The sequence below is a fragment of the Larimichthys crocea genome, unplaced genomic scaffold (assembly GCF_000972845.2).
Source record: "Larimichthys crocea isolate SSNF unplaced genomic scaffold, L_crocea_2.0 scaffold173, whole genome shotgun sequence".
Taxonomy (NCBI): domain Eukaryota; kingdom Metazoa; phylum Chordata; class Actinopteri; family Sciaenidae; genus Larimichthys; species Larimichthys crocea.
The window spans coordinates 83,666-104,844 of NW_020852357.1; the positions used below are offsets into that span (position 1 = coordinate 83,666).

The 21,179-nt window shown below is 42.1% G+C and overlaps 1 protein-coding gene across 9 annotated transcripts in view; it reads left to right on the forward strand.

Moving 5' to 3' along the window:
• Positions 1 to 21,179, forward strand: part of dgkh (diacylglycerol kinase, eta) — a 55,236-nt gene that overhangs the window by 8,831 nt on the left and 25,226 nt on the right. For 5 of the 9 annotated variants that reach the window (XM_019259965.2, XM_019259964.2, XM_019259961.2 and 2 more), the window contains 7 exons: positions 2,118 to 2,228; positions 3,476 to 3,634; positions 7,414 to 7,494; positions 14,553 to 14,657; positions 16,066 to 16,198; positions 20,396 to 20,502; positions 20,882 to 21,007. In XM_019259965.2, the coding sequence (XP_019115510.1) occupies positions 2,118 to 2,228; positions 3,476 to 3,634; positions 7,414 to 7,494; positions 14,553 to 14,657; positions 16,066 to 16,198; positions 20,396 to 20,502; positions 20,882 to 21,007 (822 nt within the window). Of the gene's footprint in view, positions 1 to 2,117; positions 2,229 to 3,475; positions 3,635 to 7,413; positions 7,495 to 8,381; positions 9,229 to 9,532; positions 9,572 to 14,552; positions 14,658 to 16,065; positions 16,199 to 20,395; positions 20,503 to 20,881; positions 21,008 to 21,179 lie in introns of those variants that run through there. The other 4 variants (XM_019259967.2, XM_019259962.2, XM_027275714.1 and 1 more) reach the window with 3 other exon arrangements.

Below are 21,179 nucleotides of genomic sequence, written 5' to 3' on the forward strand. Positions count from 1 at the left end.
TGTTGTGTGTTTTTTTCCCTCAGTCATCATTTACGGGAAGATTTTTGTTTATACATGCCTAATTTTGAATTGTAGTTAGTGAGTACGTACAAATCAACAGTCCTTGTACTACTTCTCCACCACTTCTTTTCATATTTTCAGTAGTACTGCTCACACTCAGGAACATCTCTCAAGTAATCTTGGCAATTGGGGCCATAGACTTTGTGTGGAATGGTGTGGAAGGTTCTAGTAAAAATTAAAAACCAGCTATTCTCTTATGTCTAGAAGCTTGTAAATAAAAGAACAGTCGAACAAAAGAATAGTGTATAAAAAGGGAAAAACTGACATTAGTCTGGTTAAGGGTAAAGGGATAAAAAGATGATAAAAGAAAGAATGAAAAAGACCATAATAAAATAAAATAAAAGATTATGAGATGAAAGGATAAAAATATAGAAAAAAATAATAAAATAAACATCATAAAAAGTCTGTAAAAAAAAGAGTTCAGTGAATTGTTTGTCTATAAAATGTCCATTACTATTCAGTCAAAGGTGGCATCTTCTTCTTGTTCTATCCAACCAACATTCTAAAAAAAGTATATAGTAGATATAGTAGGCTTTACTGTCATATTTTAAACCGTGGAGCCAGAGAATATTTGGAATTTTTGCTTCGTACATGACTGAAACAATTATTAATTTCTTCAAATAATTGTTGGTTCATTTTCTTTCTTGTAATGAAAACTGTTTGCAGTGTGTTGTGTGACACAGTGTGTGTATCTTTGTGAATGGATTTTTTCAGTAGGTACCTTTAATGTAGGGGTGGAGACAGACATCTTGACAAACATAACTCTGCAGGTCTGACCACCTTAAAACCAAAAGAGAAAATCTGTTTTTGTAATTTTGCTTTTCGTGCAGCAGTAAAAGTAGCACTAACCATTACTAACCAGTACGGGTCCGTATATGCTTTCTTCATCCACTGTGACATGCCAGTGTGTGTGTGTGTGTGTGGGTGTGTGTATGGTGGAGCCTGTATTCTACAGCAGTGTTTTCTGTGTTTAAGTTGACACAGCTGGTGGGCAGGATGTCAGCTTCAGGCCTCTGTCTCTGTTTGTAATTCTCCCCTTAGAGAGCAGCCTTCCTTTGCTATAAATAGCCTCTGCATATGTGTGTGTGTGTGTGTGTGTGTGTGTGTGTGTGTGTGTGCACGCCCCACCTCTCCTCTGTGCCCAGAGAGAATGATGTTCTTCCACATAGCATTTCCATCTGTGTGTGTTTGTGTGTGTTTTCTCCATGTCCACTGTTCCATGTCTCACTGTATTTACTCTGTATGCACAGTGTGTGTTTGTGTGTGTGTTAATGGGCACAAGATGATGGTCATAATGATGATGAGTGTGCAATGGTTTGATTTTATGTGACATAGACACACACATAGTGGCTTTATAGGAGGCAGGGAGACCTGATTTCTTTCTGTGTCTTGCTGTCCTTCCATCATCGGTTGAAATGTTCTGTTCCCTCTCAGCCTTATCATCATTGTCTCTCAGCCTATGGTTTACTGCCTTTTTCTTCTCCTCCTCTGCCTTGCTCTTTGTCAAACTATGCGTGGTGAAAGACATATTTGTGTTTAGCGGAGTTCCTCTCAGTTCAACAGATGGCCGAAGCAGCAGAAGCAATGGGATGTCGTCCTTACCTTTTTTTTTCTCCTCTCGTTCTCTTTGTCTTTCTTTCTTTTTTTTTTCTTTCTTTCTTTCTTTCTTTCTTTCTTTCTTTCTTTCTTTCTTTCTCCCACTCTACGTCCGGCGTTCTTTCTTCCTCTGGCCCAGAGGAAGGGGTTGAGTGAGAGTGATGTGTGTTTATAGCTCTTCAGAGAAACGAGGGGTGGTGTGTGTGTAATGGGTTTCCTTTCTTCTCCACTTCTTGGCCTATTCCTCGTCTCTCATGCATAAAATTTGTGCTCAGATTCAGACATACACGCACATAAACAGTACACACTTTTTTATCTTGACAGTTTCCTATAGATAAATACAAGAGGGTGTTCTGTGTCTGAGAGCGAGATGCAGGGTGTGTGAAGCTTTGTGTTACTTTCTGATGGAACCTTTCACTGATCTGAGGCTTTTATTTTCATGTTGTCTTCTCTCCCTCCAGACAAGTATAAAGGAGGGCTTGTTGCTGAAACAGACCAGCTCGTTCCAGAGGTGGAAAAAGCGCTACTTCAAACTGAGAGGCCGAACTCTCTACTACGCCAAAGATGCCAAGGTAAGCTTACCTGGTGTATCCCAACGCTACACACGATGTGTGTCTGGGAACTGACTTAGTTTGGATGGAAAATCTCAGACTGTGTTTATCTTCAGCATCTGTTCTCTAATCCTACAAATGATTTTCTTTAGTGTATGAATTGAAAAGTTTTTTTGTTCAGCAGACTAAACAGTCTTTTGGAATATTTCTACTTTGCTAAATAGGATGAGACTGATTCCACTCTCATGTGCCTGAGCCAGCAGCTGGTTAGCATAGCTTAGCATAAAGTGAAATCCACTCCACTATGTCTCGCCCCAACCAGGGTAGCGAGAAACCTTCTCTTATCATGTTGCCTCGGTTGCCCAGTTGTGCCAATTCACACTTCCAAACATAAGAAAAATCAATACCTGTCTCAACATGCTACCAAACTCCTGATACAGGCCGTTTTGATCTCAGGACTAGATTACTGTAACGCCCTCCTGACAGGCTCCCTGGCACTGCCAACAACTGGACATGCTAAATCTATCCCCTTCTGTCATTTGAGTCTATGTGAGTAGTCCTTATTGCTGCTTGGCGCTCTGTACCTTCATTGTTTCCCTTTTTGTAAATCGCTTTGGATAAAAGCTTCAGCTAAATGACTAAATGTGATGTATTTTGATGTTCCGGTGCCTCTAACACTCTCTAACTAACCATAATGTCTTGGTTGTTTAATCTGTACAGACACTGAAGTGTTAAAAACATCAATTCACTTTTTTACAGGCGTTACATGGCAGACTATCTATTGGCCAGGACCAGTAACTTCCTGGGGCCTCTGCTGGTTGCCTAGTAACTGGTCCCAGCCTGGTGATATTATGTGTTACTGTAATTAGTGCGCTGTAGAGGGGCTGATAGGCATATTTTGTTACCTTTGGACGGAGTCAGGCTCGTTGTTTCCCCCGTGTTTTCAGTATTTATGCTAAACTACGCTGAGCTAAACTAACCCACTGCTGCCAGCTTTTATATTTGATATAATCCACGTACTGCACAGTAGCTCACATGTTACTGCATGTTACTTTCTGATGCTGCCCTGGATCAAATTTGGTTCCTTTCATTCTGGTCCTTAGTTACTTATGATTGATTTTTATTTTTGTGTTTATTTAAGTACATTTTTGTTTTGAACGTTTTAACTCTTTACTGTTGTTGACATCTCTCTCCCCTTTGCTTCTAACCTAACCTCCCTGGTCTGGACCATGTGTGTGTGTGTGCCTGTGTGTATGTACGCGCACTAGTCCGGCAGTGCCCTGGCACGCTGGCAGGAGCGGGCGCTGCGCAGAGTGTCCAGGAGTCGCGTGTGCTGGCGAGTTCTGTCCGTGTGCTGGACGGGCGCACGACGCTCCCCTCCACCCCTGGGTGCCAGCGGATCTGAGGAAGGCCTAGTGAGAATTCGGGTCAGCACAGCACAGCCAGGGGCCAGAGGCCAGACCACCAACAGCTTAACCATTCCCTAATTATCCACTCACTTATACAGTATAGTGCTGCATTCATGCCATATGACAAGACAGGTTTAAATCTTAACATATAAAAATATCTTGACTTGCTGAGGGTTAAAGATTTTACAGATGAGATGAAAAATCATTTAGACAGCAGATAAACTGAGGAAATAGAGCTCTGTTTGGAGGGCATGAAACAATTGGTTTTTTATTACCATATGACATGAATGCACAGTATATAATATGGATAACCCCAGGTAGGGTAGGTGAACACATATGTACAGAGGGTCAGGCCACGCCTGGATCAATTTATCTGGTTAAACGAACTCATCCTGTGGCTTTTATTGTTTTCCACTGTACGTTGCCTGTCCTTCCCTGCAGCTTAAAGTCTCTTCATGGCCATGCTGGAAGAAAAAAAAAGATACATGAAGTAATATCAATACTTTGTTTTCTTGGTTGTGTGTTATGGTAAGGATTAGTCACTAGTGAGTTCTCTCTGTCATGGCCAGACAGTGACATTAGCCTCTGTAGATAAGTCCCCATTCCCTACATGTCCATCCACTCTGGTGTCTCCAAGGTGGCCTGGCTGGCTGTGCTGCCCTGCCCTTAGGAAGCCTGACCTCCGCATTGATCCATCAGGGAGGTTACATCTCAGCACTGCATGGCTGTCCTAGAAGCTACTCTCCTCTTCTCTCCTTCATGATTTGAGCATCCAATGCAGCTGAATTTATGGATTCTGCTGTGTAACACCTTAGGCTGGCAGTGGGAACAGTAAAACATGTCAGAACCACAAAGCCTGGTGTAAAATAAAAAAGAGGAATTGGAGGAGGTAGGAAAGGAGGCTTGTTGAGGTTGCTGAGATGCACCCGCTGAGCTAAGCTCTGGATCTATGGGTAACAGAGGGTCTGGATGCTTGGCTTTGTCCTCCATTCACTGTCAGCTTTCATTACAGCTTCCCTCAAGACAGCTGAGTGTGTGTGCCCACACCTATACAAGTTTGGTGTGTGTGTGTGTGTGTGTTGGGCTGGTACTGTGGTGAGTGAGAGAGAAAGGGAGAAAGGAGTGTGTCAAACTGTAGAACATACTCACACACATACATACGCACAATGGTATAGCAGGCAAGAGCGCTAACAGGGGGGCAGTGTTTGTGTTGGCATGCCATTCATACTTGGGCCCTCTTGGCCAACACTCCATACACACATGCACACACTCTTGCAGGCTTGTATATGTGGAAGTACTGAGACACATGCTCCGTCCACACACATACACAAACAAACACACACACACACACACACACACACACACACACACACACAGTAAGTGTTGGCTGGTGTCCCTCTCCAGCCAGGCCTGGGGAGAGTGTCGTTAACTGGGCATTCCCTCTGACAGCTGCAGCCACTCACTCCTCCTACACGCACACACACACACACACACACACACACACACACACACACGCACACAGTCAGAGGGCATTCCTATGACGCCATCGCTTTTTGGCCTGCGGCCCTTTAAGAGCTCAGCTGCGCGCCTTACGCCTCACGGCTCTATTAGGATATCATGTTCCTGTGTGTAGACTCTGGCTCTTCTCTCTGTCTGTCTGCCGGCTATATTGCATAGAGTTGGCTCCAGCTCCTCCGCCACATAGAAATTCAATAAAATGTATCAACATTCACTGTCCTGTTGTTAGCACTATTCTCATTTAGGTAGAGAGTCAAAACAAAGGAAACTCAAGAGATCCTCACTACAGTGGAGGTTTGTAGCTGTGTTGTGGTGAAGTGCATTTCCTGGCAGATGGAACAAACTGAGTTATCTTTTAGAGGGCCAGACAAATTGGACTCTTTGTTGCTGAGCCGAGCATCCGTTTTTCTTACACACTTTATTAACCCCTTCAGACCCATCCATTGTGATACAAATCATGTTAATTGATTCCAACCAATGAAAATGCACTTTCTAAAAGTGTTCCTCTCTCTAACCCCTTACATGTCTCTCTCCCGCTGTCACTATCTAATAAAGGCTTCTTCTGATAGATTTCCTTTTTTTTTTAGCTTTTTTGGCTCATACAGTGATGATAATGACATGTTTCTCTTTAATAGTAATTTAAGATGATATCAGTTCAATTCCAAAGTCATAGTTACAATATTTTATTTCACTTTTAGCAAATGATTCAATTCAGTAGACTTAGAGATTAGAGAAATATTTTCTGCAAAAGGTACAAACTGTGTATAATGTATATATAATACATTCAAATATAAATGAAATATTAATATTTGAAGAGAATCTGAGGTGTGGTATAAGACATGCATGTTTTCATGGAGGTTTTATTTCAACAGTGAGAATGTGATTGAACTGTATCATAGGCCATGTGAAATACATCTAAGTGAAATTACTTAACATCTAAACCCATTTGATTATGATGTTTTGTGTCAACTGAGATGTTTGGTGTGATGACAAACATGAGCAGCATGTGTACATGCTCTGCAGGTTTCAGGAAAGTCTGTTAAGGTCATATCAGATTCTGAATTTTCCTTGAATCACCTGTATTATAAATAATGAATACACGGACAAAATTGCTAACACGACTTATTTATTGTCACTTTTAAATATAATTTATATAAAAAGAATAAAATAATAGAGTGACCATGATTATATTTATGTTGTAGAATGTGAGATTTCTATTATTATTATTATTTTTTTTTTTATCATAAAGTAGGTCTGGATGCTTTATAAATACTGTGAAAGTATCAAAACTCCAAATTCACAGAGAAAAGCACACAGTCCATTTTCAGAAACTCACTTGCCTTCAAACGAGCCATCACAACTCCTTTAACATTGTGATGTCACAACTCTCAGACACGCCACCAGCACAGCCTTCCTGGAGAGTGTGCTGGAAGTCTACAATATAGCACTCTGAAAACAGTCAGCCAATCAGATGAAAGAGTGAGAGAGGAGATGGAAAGCTATGCTGAGATGTACAGCTTGTATCTTGGTCATCGCCTTCGTGTTATGTAATGTAATGTTATGTGATATTTAGATATAGCCTTATTTCATCAGTTTTTCAGATGAATGGAAACATTTGGATCTGAAGGGGTTAATGTCTTACATGATGACAATGTTTCATATGAGGCCAATTGAATTATTCATATCACCACCATAAAAAATAACCCAGTAAAAATAAATCTATACCATTTAGATTTGTTTAACCATAGTGTCATGCCCTCTATAACATGTGTGGGTCACAACCATCTGCTGTTTCCTTTTTTTTTACTTAACTGCAATCCTTTCACTTCCCTTTACTTTGTCTCATTTTCAGTAAATTACAGGATATAGATCATACACGTGTCGTGTCTTTTTCTAGCTGTGATAAGTGTTTAGGAAGTCTTCTATCCTCATAATAGACTGCAGAACAGGATTGTTGGTTACATATTTGATATCCGGATCCTATTTTTTGTCATTTTAAGTGCCACACTTCCACCTCTTTCATGACTCTTGCAGTAGCTTCCATTTTAGAGGGGCACCTGTTCATTCTACTTTATGTTCTTCATTACAAGACATCTCTCTCACAGCCAGTCACAGTTCTCTTCATACCCTAGTATAAGTCATAAAAAGTTCAGTTATACCCAGTGTTGAAAATATTCTCTTGTCTCTTTTGTGTCCTCTGTCTCTGTCTATCTATCTCTTTCCTCCTCTTGGAACTGCTCTCTCTTTTCTCTCTCCCCAACACCTTCTCTTTTCTGCAGTCCCTTATCTTCGATGAGGTGGACCTATCAGATGCCAGCGTTGCAGAGTCCAGCACAAAGAATGTCAACAACAGCTTCACAGTGAGTACATCTTAGCCATCTTAGCACCTTTGCCCCAAATACACACAGACACACAAATGTTTCCCTGGAAGTTCCAGCAACAGAAGCATACAAGGAAACGCACCGTTACTGGAGTGTGAACATGGTTAGAAACATTATGGATAATGGGATTCATTAGGAATAAATGTACACAGCTCAATGAAATATATCAAATGTTACATATTATGTCTTTAAAGAAACAGTTCAACATTTTGGGAAATCCCCTCATTTAGTTTCAGGTTGAGTTAGATGAAAAGATCAATACATGAAATATGAAGCTACAACCTGCAGCCAGCTGCAGTAGCATTAAGACTGGCTTTGTCTCAAGGTAACTACAACCAACTACAGGCGCTGCAAAAGCTAACTAAGTAACATATCATATCTTGTTTGTTTTATCCGCACAAAAAATGAAGAGTAAAAACAACAGTTTGATATTTTACTGTTGGTTACCTGCCAAACACATACTCCTTTTCTTTTTTTATGCTAACCTAACCAGGTGCTAAATGTAGCGTCACATTTAAAGGACAAATATCGATCCACTCAATTAACACTTAACCTAATCCTCTACCGATCATCAAACTTTCCCCTCCATTTTTGTAATACTTAAATATTGAAGTGGTCAACTATCATTTGACCAAGTTTATTGAATGTCATAGTTGTCCCATTAATTCTATATTTACAGCAGGTACTTGTTTTCAATGAACAAGTTCAGCCACAGTGGATGGCACTCACAGCCATTATGCATTCAGCTGGAGATCCATCAGTGTTTTGCCCTTTAAGGACAATGATTCACCGAGCACATTGTACACCTGAAAATGTCAGACCTAGTCATATTCAGATGATATTTGATCACATTTCCCAGCATTACTCCTCATGTTTTTGTCACATGCTGCATATCTGTTGGGAGAAAAAAAGTGATGTGACTGTGAATGGATGCTTGTTGGGGAAAAGAATGAGCAGCTGAGCTGGATGAGCGTGTGCGTGGGAGGTGGAGGGAAATGAACGCGTATTATGAGTGATGAAGATGAAAACAGGCAGTGAAAGAGCTAGCAGTGCCCTGTCCTTTCTATAAATGTCTCTCGTCTCCCCGGGTGTTGCTATAATTAGAAACAAGGCAGGAGCATGGTGCCCAGAAGAGAGTGTGCAGCTATTTTTAGCAACGCCTTGAAACGCTTCACTGAGTGCCTGTGATAGGCTTAACCTCTGCGTCCATATTCATAAATAAGATTATGCGTGCCTGCTGCGTGTGTGCAGCATGCGTGTACAGTCGTGACTGTGTGTGTTTGTAGCAGAGTTAATAAACATGCTGTGATAAAGGTTTGAAGAAGCTCCACGTGAGCATCGGCATCCCACTAAGATGTGGCGAGAGGGAGGGGAGGAAGAGGGAGAAGAGGTGCTAAAGGAGGAAAGAAAGAAGGGAGGGAGGCTCAGAGGGAACAAAAATACAAATAAAGAAATCTGGTTGATGGGGAAGTTTAAGATGGCGAAAGGAAAGGTAGCCGTAGAGGAAATCCTGGAGTGATGTCACAGCAGAGCTATAAGTGCACTCACTCACACACTCCCTGGGAAAAGGAGAAAGAGAGGGGCAGAGCGAGGTCAAGGCACGGGCGAGCATTGAGTGGGAGATTAAGCTTGGACTGCACAGGGAAAGAGGGAGGATGGAGAGGAAGTGAAGACAGGACTTGCTGAGAGGAGCGCTGAACCGTGAAACCAAAGGTAACGTGGTGTGCTGAGCAGTGGCTCACCTGCAGCGCCTACACACAACGTGCAAATCTCTGTAATGCATCAACCCAGACAGAGGCACGCGTGCCGACAGGGGGAGACCGGGCTTCGTCAGACTGGTTGTGTGATCAGAGCCGAGAGAGAGAAAGAGAGAGGGATAGAGAGAGAGAGTCAGAGCACTGCAGAGGATGCGTTGCAGGGCTTTTGCTCTGACTATGCAGAGTAATTACCATTCTCTGTCTCTGTGTCTGTCTGCCTGGTCTCCTACTGTCTGTCTGTCTGCATGTGTCCGTCGGTCCTCTGATGATGAGTGATGCTGCTGGCGTCCTCTATACAGGTTGGTGCTACACTGTTGGGTGATTTGAAATAGTGACTGGCTAATGCCAGTGCTAAGATTCTGAGAGAGCATCTGCTCAGGGCATGTGTGTGTTTTCACAGGGGGGCAGGTGGGGCGAGAACCTATCAGCACCATAGTCACTAGAACTGAATAACACTTATCGGACAATTTAATAATTTCACTCTCCACAGTGTTACACAGGAAAACAGATGTAATGCATAAAGAATAGTTTTAATGTTATTAATAATTCAGGGAATAACCAACTGTGCACGTGTTTATGTGTGCATGTATCTTTAATGAAAGGCTACGTGTTGACGCATACAGTAGGTCTGAAAATGTATGTGTGTGTGTGTGTAAACTGTATGTGACCAGCTGATCCGTTCTGTGCTGTGTTGAATATACGATGAGGCAGTGGTGCTGTAGCTTGGAGAGGGAGCACCTTGAAGTCCACGTGAGCGAGAGCTCAGCCCAACCCGAACCCTAAACTCATTAGAGACTCTGCAGGGACGCACCGCCTCTCTCACTGACTCACTCGCGGTTATTGGATTGGCTCGCTTATTACTGTCCACTTTAAAGCCATGAAATGAATCTCGAGGAAATTGAGATCGCCTTTGGATTGTGCATTTGCATGGGTGGTACATCAGCACTCGGATTAGCTTTGTAGTTAATATCAACTGTTTTGCACAAAGCTGTAGGCCATACAGTAGCTGTGAGAGCACGTGCACATGTCTTGTGTGTGTGTGTGTGTGTGTGTGTGTGTGTGTGTGTAAACAGTGATGGGTGTCCTTCATTATCAGTCTTTGGTGGTTGCCCCTCTACCAAAAATAACAACAATGTTCTCATCATTTAGAGATGAAGATACTGATCAAAGAGCTACTTTTTGTTGTCACTTGTTATTACACACACACACACACACACACACACACACACTCTGACATATTCAGCTCTGAAGGTCAGTCATCAAGAGAGGTTTTCCACACTTGAGGGATGCCTAGAGCCATTTTTGGAAACAGCTGTTCCTGTTTCCCCTGGCAACCAATCTTATCACTACCCTGATCCAGACACAAGACACACATATACATGGACACACACACCAGCAGAGAGACAGGATGATCTATGTCCAAAGGGGTCAATTTGCCCATGTGCATGCACTTACACACACTGATGCACACACAGACAGACACACACACACACACACAAGAATCCTTGCAGATCCAGGCGGAAAACTGTTTTGTGATTAGAAGCTGAGCAAAAAAAAAAAAAACATCCAGTTCTCTGAAGAGGAGAGAGCAACACATTTACTCCTGTTATACTGTACATGCTGAATGTTTGTGTCACTCAGACATAACCAGATTTTGATCAGAGGTCAGATTGATTACAAGAGTGATTAAGGTAATTGATGAAGAAACTGTGTTTCGAGATGCTACACAGAATACGTTTTAGGTTATTGATGAACATAAAATAAGAATAAAACAAGCGAACAGGTTTAGTAACAAACAAACCTGAAATACTTCTGCCTCATCTAAGATCAAGCCTGCACAGTTAAGCACTGTTGTTCCATCTCAGATTGAAAAACTAGAATTACCAAACTATGATCAAATGGAATTTGAGATTTTGTGCATGAAAGCTGAATAAAATGACAATAGCTCTATTCATCGTAGGGCTGCTCAATTATGGAAAAAATCAATATCACGATTATTTTGGTCAATATTGAAATCACGATTATTCAAACGATTCATTTTGAGTTTCACAATGCATTTATTCAGCATTTCTCTCTCTCTCAAAAAATACTTTGTTATTGATTCTTTATGCAAAATATTCAAATGAAAAAATACATTTTGGCTACAAATATGTACTTGTTTGCAATGTATAAAGCATTAAATCAATAAAATAAATATATTTTATGGAACATTAAATAGGGCATAGAAAAACATAAATGTATCCAAAATAAACTATGGATCCAGCTGCTCTGCAAGTTCTCTATATTTATAGAACAAAATAAATATAATAATAATAAGCATAGGCATCAATAAGCAATAAGCATCTTAATGAAACCCTAACCCTCGACTGTATTAATGGTTTGCATATCTTTAGCTAATAAATATCCAATGGCAGCTGTTAGGCCCCGTTTACACGTACACGGGTATTTTAAAAAACTGAGACATTTCCCTTCGTTTGTACCGATCTTTTACACGCAAACGGTGATTTCGCCTCTGAAAACGAATCGGTTTTAGGCAGCTGATGCGCCAAAAGTGCGACCAATGTTTACCTTTTAGGCAGCTGATGCGCCAAAAGTGCGACCAATGTTTACCTTTTGCTATTTTTTGAAAACTATGCTATGTGCACAATGTTATTTTGGAAATATTAGTTTCTCATAAACGTAGCCTAATGTCTTGTGCCTCTCCGAACTTGTCGGATAAGGAGTCGCATTAAACAAAAATGTGTCTGTGATCGATGACTGAGTTTGCATTGACGTCTTGCTGGCTGGCTTGCAGCTATTACCTTGTAGCAAATCTTGCACATTATGTGCTGCTGCTTCTCGTCGGATTCTTCTCATTCGCTTTCAATCTCACTCACTGTTTTTGAACACCTCCTCACTCTTCAGCTGCGTGAGGGAGTATGGGCTATCCTGTTAGTCAGCGGGGCCACGTGAATTGGAATGTATTGCGCATGCGCGTCTCTCAGAAATTGTGTAATGAAAAGTGGAAAATAAATTGTTTAAACTCGATTATATGATTTCTGAGATCGTTTAACAAAATCGAAATCGTGATCAAAATTCGATTAATTGCACAGCCCTAATTCATCGTGGGGGAAAAATGTTGCCTCAGTAAAGCAGTTAGCAGAACTGCTCCGTGTTCATCCCAGAGGGACTCCCACAGACATCTCGGCCGGCCTCACGAGCTGTAAACAGAACAGCTGTAACAGAGAGGAAGGTTATGGAAAGATGAACAGAAAGATGAAAGATGTTTCTGGATCATTGTCTTGCTTTTGAAATGTTAAAACAAGTCACTGCTGCAGCTACTGTAGGTGTCACATCTTTGATTATTGGTGAGAAAACAGCACGTGACCATTAGAAAATGTGTGTTTTCCAGGACGAATGGGACTTGGTTTGATGTTTACTGTTGTTACCATGTTCATCTACAGATTACAGGATGTGTGTTAATCTGTGAGTCTCTCTGGACCAAAATCAGTTCATGCCGGTTGAATCATCAGTCCATTTCCTTGTGAAGGCAGCGCAGATTTCCCAAATTCTTTCATGTATTTGACTTTGGGGAACTATGACATGAGAACTGGTGCACTTGTAGTTTAGAGGCATCATTTCGTCTAAAAGAATGTATTTAGATAATATCATCTATTTAATAATGTATCATTGTCATTGATTTAATAATGTAGATGCTCTGTCTGTTGGCTGTTTGCCTTCAGACAGAAAGGAGTGTTGCAGAAAATGTATCTTAAACAACGTACACTTACACTCATACACATTACATACAGAGCACTTGCACTGCACTCGCAGTGATGTGGAGCACCTGCTGTTTTTTTCCACCTTGTTAAAGCCTCAGGTGCTGCTGGTCTAAACAAACCTGTGGGCAGGAACACGGAGGGCTGTGCAGGAGAGAGGAATCCCTCCACAGCAGCTGAATGTATCGCTCAAATAATGATGAACAGTTGGTTTGAAATGGCCTGTTGAAAAATCAATGAGCACTTTGTAGGGGAATAAGAAGCACTGTGAACTGACATAACACGACAACAAAATGTGAGATTCATTATGCTCCAATGTTTTCATGCTTCACCTTCATCAAAATGAAGGGAGAGAGAGGCGGGGCACACCTTGCACAAGTCACCACTTCATAACAGGGCAAATACAGACAACTCACTCACAGTCACCAATAATGAAGTCACCTATTAGGTGCATGTCTTTGGACTGTGGGAGGAAGCCGGAGTACCCGGAGAGAACCGACACAGAGAACATGCAAACTTCACACAGAAAGGCCCCAGCTGAGGTTCAAACAAGGAGCCTTCTTGCTGTGAAGTGACAGTACTAACCACTGTAACACCGTGCCGCCCCTCAAACGGAAAAATATATATTAAATAAGAGATAGATCACAGCAATTATTAGGCTGCAACTAACTTTTATTTTCATTTTTAATTAATCTGTCGATCATTGCTTCAATCAATGAATTGTTTGGTCCATAAAATCAGAGGATATAGATAGATATAGAGAATTTTTAAATTTATATCTGGACCCAAAACAATGAATTACTTACCAAAATGAATTGATTATTTAATGCTACAGTTAATCGATTAGTCCTCTGGTTCTGTGGGTTTAGTAAAAACAAAATATTGCAGTGTTAAAATTGATCAAATGGTCACATTGTCTGATCCACTCAAATTATACTTGTGTGTGTACGTGTGTGTGTGCGCGCGTGCACGCAGTGCCAGTATCGAGCCTCACTTCTCTCTCCAGCGATAACATAAGGACATGGTGACAGAGAGAGAGATGGAGAGAAAGAAGAGATGAGGGAGCATGAATAAGTGATGGGGTGTTGAAAGGGTGCTGCATGTCTGTAGGGTTATCTACAGGGAGACTATCCTTTAAACACGCATACACAAGGGGGGGGGCTCTTAGCCTTTACTGGGGCGCTTCGCCTGTCAGCACATATCTGCCTCAAAGCAACATGAAGACCTAAGAGCGAGAGAAAGACAGGGCTGAGAAAGGAAAATGGTGGAGCGAAGGAAAAGACTCCAGAAGGTGTGAGAGGACGAGTGAGCTACAGTTAATGAGAGAGAGATAGAGATAGAGAGAGAGAGAGAGGGAGAGGGAGGGGGCTTCTCATCCTCTATCTCCCTTAAAGACGGAGCTGAGCTATCTCTCCTCTCAGTGACACCGCAGGCTGAGGAGGAAAGCTGAAAACATCTCTCTCTCTCTTTCTTTAGCTAAGCATTTGTCTCACTCACTCTCACTCACTCACTCTCCCTCCAGGTGATCACTCCATTCCGTAGGCTCATCCTCTGTGCCGAGAACAGGAAAGAGATGGAGGACTGGATCAGTTCGCTGAAGTCCGTCCAGTCCAGAGAGCATTATGAGGTAAGGAACCTTTTCCCAAATCAACATTTGACAGATCCAGGAGAGAGATGGGGATTGTTAAGAGATAATGCCACAGGACCAATACAGCTGTTAGTGCTGTTTGGTTCTTACAAAAAAAGTGTGCATAGACTAGTAGAGAACCCAGGTGGGTGTGTTAAGTGTAGCAGGAATATGAATATGCAGAAGCGACACACTTTGAGAACTCCAAAGCAGCAGAGAGCACACTCAGGGACGCACATGTACAGTCACAGGTGCACTCTACACTCAGAGATCATCTCAATCAGAACTGTGTGTTGTGTCAGACAGGCTCTGAATCTTATACGCCTGTCCAGTCACTTACCACAGCACTCGTTAATGCCTGTCTTTGTTATTTAAGCCTGGAAGAACAGGCCAGCAGCACTACCGTCGACTTACTGTTTAGAATATTCTGCTGTCAGCGAAAGATGTCAGAGGAGTATAAATCTGGCCTAAGATAATCAGGGTGTTTACAGTGACTGGTTGTGGCCAGTACTGGGAGAACAGGAGCGCAGGAAATTCTTATATAAGACCCCATCCCTCACCCCCTCTTACTGCACTGCAATGCAGCAGCACCCCCAGTGCTCACACAACACAGGGTACACACATGTGTGCATGCGATCGCACAGGCACCCCTGCCGAGATGTCAACAAAGCAGTATTTTAATGAGCGTCTTCTCTGATGGAGCAGTGTACCAGTGAGTGTCCCAGTTTCATAGGCACCTGTAACAATTCCACTTATGAAACACACAAACTGAATTCAGAGCTGCACCAACTGCTCTAGATGCAACGCCCACACGTGCACAGTGCTGACATTAGCCTGTGCTCCACAGTGGACTCTCCACATACTCATGTATACAGTCACTTCCAGTTTTCTTGACCAGGTGTCACTTTTATAAAATCATTGGGCAGCAGAGCACACTAATGATGCCTGACATCACTCCTGATGTCGGGCAGTTTCCCTGGTAGTGTCCTCATGAGGTTTCTATAGAGTGATGCCAGACCTCGGGGGAAGTGAGTTTTTGATTATTTGGGCATCAAGAATGAACTTCATGTGAAAAGGTGTTAATATATATACAATATTGTGATGCTTAGATTAGAATGAAAACAGTCAGGGTGTTACAATTTATATTTTAAAAATCAGCTACACAGTATCAGGTGTGATATAACATCCATCCATCCATATCTGGGTACAAACACAAACCCTGGGAGAATCATCGATCCTGCTTTTGATTTCAACACTTTAAACTGAAATAGATCCATTTACAATATTTAATGGATGTTGTGACACCCCTAGAAAACAGCCAGTGACAGTAATATGCACTTATTCATATGTCATGTGTTGTATTTTCTGATCATGTACTGCCAACCTGTTTTAACCTCTCCTTTGTCAGACGGCACAGTTTAATGTGGAACATTTCTCAGGGATGCACAACTGGTACGCCTGCTCCCATGCACGGCCCACCTTTTGCAACGTCTGTAAAGATAGCTTGTCTGGGGTCACGTCTCACGGCCTCTCCTGCGAAGGTAGGAAGCACGCACTAACTACACTGACACCACACATGCTTTGTTGTATGAGTGTATACATGCCATGACTTCCTTAAACATCAGACAGCCTGTATTGCTATAGCAGATCATTCAGAACTGCAAAGTCTGCGAGTTGGCAAGTCTATACGTACTTTGGAAGATGACTACGACAGTGTTGCGTAAAGACTTGTGAGTCATTGAAGTGAGGAAAATCTTTGTTCAAATGTCTGTCCAAGTGGAGCAGATTGGATACACCGGAGCCGGCATGAGTCTTTGAAATGCTCTGAGTTGTGGAGTGGGATGTCCATCAAAACATTAGCTTATGGTAGAGGGAGTGAGAAAGCTCACGGAGAACTGCGATTAACATGGCACACTTCTATATCAGCATGTACCCATATGCTTTCATGTCACTCTTGTGTGTTAGATAAGCGTTGACTCAAACCGTTTTATTTTTTGCATTTCACGTCTCTCCATTTAGCTGTGATGTGAAAAAAAAACTGTTAATGGATCCTGTGACTGACGACATATCTCCTCACCTCAACCATGAACGAACAGTGAGGTGGGGGTGTGAGGTGAAGGGGTTGACACTATGTTTTGCTTTCTTTAAGCTGGTGGAAAATGCCAGTGACAGGCAGCAGACCTTAATGAGCACCATCTGCATATCCTCTCATTCTAATTTTGCTAATGTTCCCCCTGTGAGTGTATGTGTGTGCATATTGTACGCATGAGCGTGGTGCGGTGTGTATGTCTAAAGCAGTGAGAGCCTCTTCACTCAGGGCTTATTATCTTCCACAACGAGGTCCTCTCATATCCAGAGCAGAAGGCTAAAGGAAAAGACATGAGAGATGGAGAGAGTCATTAGAGCAGCACACACACACACACACACATACACACACACACACACCTTTGATAGACAATAGCAAGATGCAATTAAGGTTGCAGGGCCTTCATCAAAACATGCAGTGGATTTTTACAGTGGACTCGAGGGAGTTAACAGAGCTCTGTATTGGCCTCATAAGGATTCCCTTCAGTGTAGATTAATGGACACCTTTACTACTACTATATAGCTCCAATTAAGCTATAGAGCCACGCAGAAGTTGCTCAGTTTAGTCAGATAAGGGTGCTGACGTCTGGCTTAGAGTGCCTGCAAATGCCAGACAGTAAGAAGAATGAGAAACAGAGAGAGAGAAGACAGAACAGAAGAGAGCAGGACAGTGTCTCTATTAAAAGTTGAGGGCAGCCAGCAAAACGGTTTCACAGCAATCAGCGCAGCTTAAATTTCCCTTCGATTTCCTGCGCAGGATGCTCGGCGGGGATTGATTTGTGCTACCTAGCCACACACACACACACACACACACACACGCACACACACACGCACATAGACAAACTCTGCTTTTCTGTCTCTATTTCAGCCTCACACAAACACTCACAGGGCCTAAGCACGATGTTTCCTCCAGTTTGGTTTGTGAATGCTCAGGGTATAGGCTGGCCATTAACAGGCAGTGGTATCATGTCCTCTGAATTCTCTTAATGTCCCACTAATGCGCTCTAACAGCTTTTAGCGGTAGACTAGATTGAAACATCAATTGTTGGTCCCGGACATGACTGACTTAGTTTGTATATTTGTGTAGACTGCCTAATGACAAATGTATGTATGTGTGTGTGGGTGTGTGTGTGTGTGTGTGTGTCTGTCTGTCTGTCAGTTTTGTGTATGAGCAAGGCGTGGAGTGGCACTGGCTTGAAGTGAAGTTCCCTGGTGTACAGACATTATTCATGAGCCCGCTAAGTGCTGAATCCCTAATGGAGGGAAAGGCGAGAATTTTCTCCATCTGCATCTACAGGAAACATTCATGCTATATTTACATGACATTTGTCTACTTCAGAGCAGCCTGCATTAAGCACATTGTTATGTGTGTGTGTAAATGCTTCCCATGCATCATGAGTGAACCTTGACTCATATACTTGACAGGACGGGTGTTCTAAAAGTCTTATTTGATCCTGATCATCGTTGTGGGAAACACTTGTAAAAGAAGTATCCGTTTTTCATGCTGAGAGTTAGATGAGAAGATTGATGACTCATATTTGTTCTATAAGAAGCTGGAGCCAGGAAACAGCTAGCTTAGCTTCGTAAAAAGTAGTAGTTTGTTTGTTCATACTGCACAAAATAAACTAAATGAACAACAAGTGATGGTTTTGTGAGAGTAATGTAATCCAGTTAGTCCCTGCGCCACTTCCCCCTCTGTAAAACCCAAACTTTTTGTTTTTAGACTTGTTGCTCTCCACCGCTCCCTATCAAGAAGTTTTTCTAGTCATAAATATATGATAAACATTGTGCTTTGTTTGCAAAAAGATGCATTTTTTAGATGGTGAGCACTTCTGTTTTAGAATCCTCTAATTGTCAATACAGTTGTAGGAAAGCATCCATCCTCCAGTCTCTAGCTTGTGTTTGTACAGTTTGATGAGGCTGAGCTTATCTTCGAGGTCACAACAAATCATTTTATACAGTGAGATCAAGTTTCAGGTCTCAGCCTTCCAGTCATACTCAATGTATCTAATTCCAATATCTGTTTATGGACCCCAGTGTGCAGAAGTGTAGGCAAAATAAATACCCCAAACTGCACGGAATTAACATAAAGTGGGCATGGCTGTGAAGGTGAGACTCATGGGTACCCATAGAACCCTTTTCATTCAGATATCTTGAGGTGAGAGGTCATGGGACCCCTTCGGAGCGTCCTTCCCAACAAAGCCACAGCCTCTGAAAGACAGGCCAAGTACGTTGGCGTACTTACTTACGTATGTTTCAAAGATGTGCTGACGCTTCTTCTAATCGGCTCAAACTCTACTGGAAGATAGCGTGATGCAGATGTGGTGAAGCTGAGAGAAATCAGGGCTAAACTGTGCTTGCACTACCTCTGACTTCACGCTATTTGGCTCTTAAACGTGCTGCTGAGTGGTATGATAAATGAATGAAGCATTTGTCTGCTTTGGCCTCATGCCTGCTCTGTGATGAGGATTGAGGATCACGATGGGACAGATCACATGCAGCACCTGTTCAACTTTGCACAAAGTGACCGACTGATACAGAAACACACACACAAACACACATAATCTACATATTATGTGAGTCACAGACTGCACCAGAGACTGTCCAGATGTTAACCCACTGATCCAGAGAATACAGCAGGTAGCTCTTAATATGAAGCTGGATCAACCTGTTGTGTATGGTCCAGGGTTGAGGTCTTTCTCAGCCTGACTATAGACTTCTTGTTGCTGGTTAGGGATAAATGGATTGAGACCTGTGATGTGGTGCTAAGTCCTCATGCTGTCTGTCAGATGTGTAAGTGCAGAACAGGCTTAGGGAGGTTAGCAATTACGCCCACTGACATCTCATTAGGGTTTGATCCATTAGAACACTGTATTTTGCTGGGTGTGTCTGTTTCTGAATCATGCATCAGTGTCTGGTGTTTTTCAGCTTGTTAAAGTTAGAGTATGTAGGTACGGTATTCCAGAAGAATTGTTCAATCAAATGCGTGTAGAAAGCCTGTGGCCTACCTGCCTGTCTACATGCACTCAAAGCTCAGGAGAAAACAAGATGGTGATCGTCTCTCTTTTAACCATACTGAACTTTTTATATCTACAGATGTCACAAGTCCTCTTCCAAATCCACCATGTTTCTACAGTAGCCCAGAACAGACAAACTAAACAATGGCTCTAGATAAGGATTTCTGAATTTCTTTAGAGGGGGACTTACTACTCTATCTACAGTTGGTAGGAGAAGAAGAAAATATTAAGTATTAAGTAATATTTTCTTCTTCTCCTACCAACTGTGGATGAAGTAGTAAGTCCCCCTTTATTATAGTCCCAGTCTAAGTCGAGCGGTCTTTTATTTTGAAACGTTTTTTTATTTCGAAATGACCGTATTAAATAAAACAGAAATAACTAATTACTTCTTGTGCGGCCCGGTACTGATTGATCCACGGACCGGTACCGGTCCGCGGCCCGGGGGTTGGGGACCACTGCTTTAAGTTACCCTCAGTATCTGGTCATTTTTTCTCGTCACACAATTGATTCATTTTAGTACTATTACTATTCACATTTTTCTTCTTTTTCCAATCATCATCATCTAATGTTGGACTTACTGTTACTGTACTTTTGGAGGTGGATCAGACTGATGTGTGTGTTGGCTGTGTTTTTCAGTGTGCAAATTCAAAGCCCATAAACGCTGCGCTGTCAGGGCCACTAATAACTGTAAATGGACCACCCTGGCTTCCATAGGGAAGGATATTATCGAGGATGAGGATGGGGTAAGTTTGTGTGGAAAGTTCTTTATTTTCTGGACATTCATTATTTATTGAAAGGCCTTCGTGCATTGTAATGCAGTAGTTTTTTTGTATACTGTAGAGATAATAGAGTGTAAAAAATGTGTGATTTGTTATCTGGTCTGGATAAATAAAGTTGACTTGTCTGAACTAGGTCGCTACACCTTTAGAAGCTGCTAAGAAAACTTCATGAGCCTGTGATGGCTAAAATGATGTTCTGTTTCTCAAACAAAGGGAGGAAAACACTGAAACTTTGGCTTGTGTTGTTTGCCCAGACTAAAAGCCATACGACAGAGAAATATGGATCCAGTGCCAATAAAGTGCAAAGTATCTTTAACTGTGTTTGTGTGTGTTGTACCTACAGATTGCGATGCCTCACCAGTGGTTGGAAGGCAACCTGCCTGTGAGTGCCAAGTGTGCCGTGTGTGATAAGACATGTGGCAGCGTACTGAGACTGCAGGACTGGCGCTGCCTCTGGTGCAAAGCTATGGTGAGACATCTGTCACATATGAATAAAATGTAAATGCTGTAGTTGCCCCTGCAAAATGATATTGGCATGTAAACGGGACTGAAAAGATACAAAGAGCTGATGGTTGAATTGTAAGGAGCATCGCCACAACACTGATCTGATTCATCTCAAAATGACTGAACTGTTCTTCTTA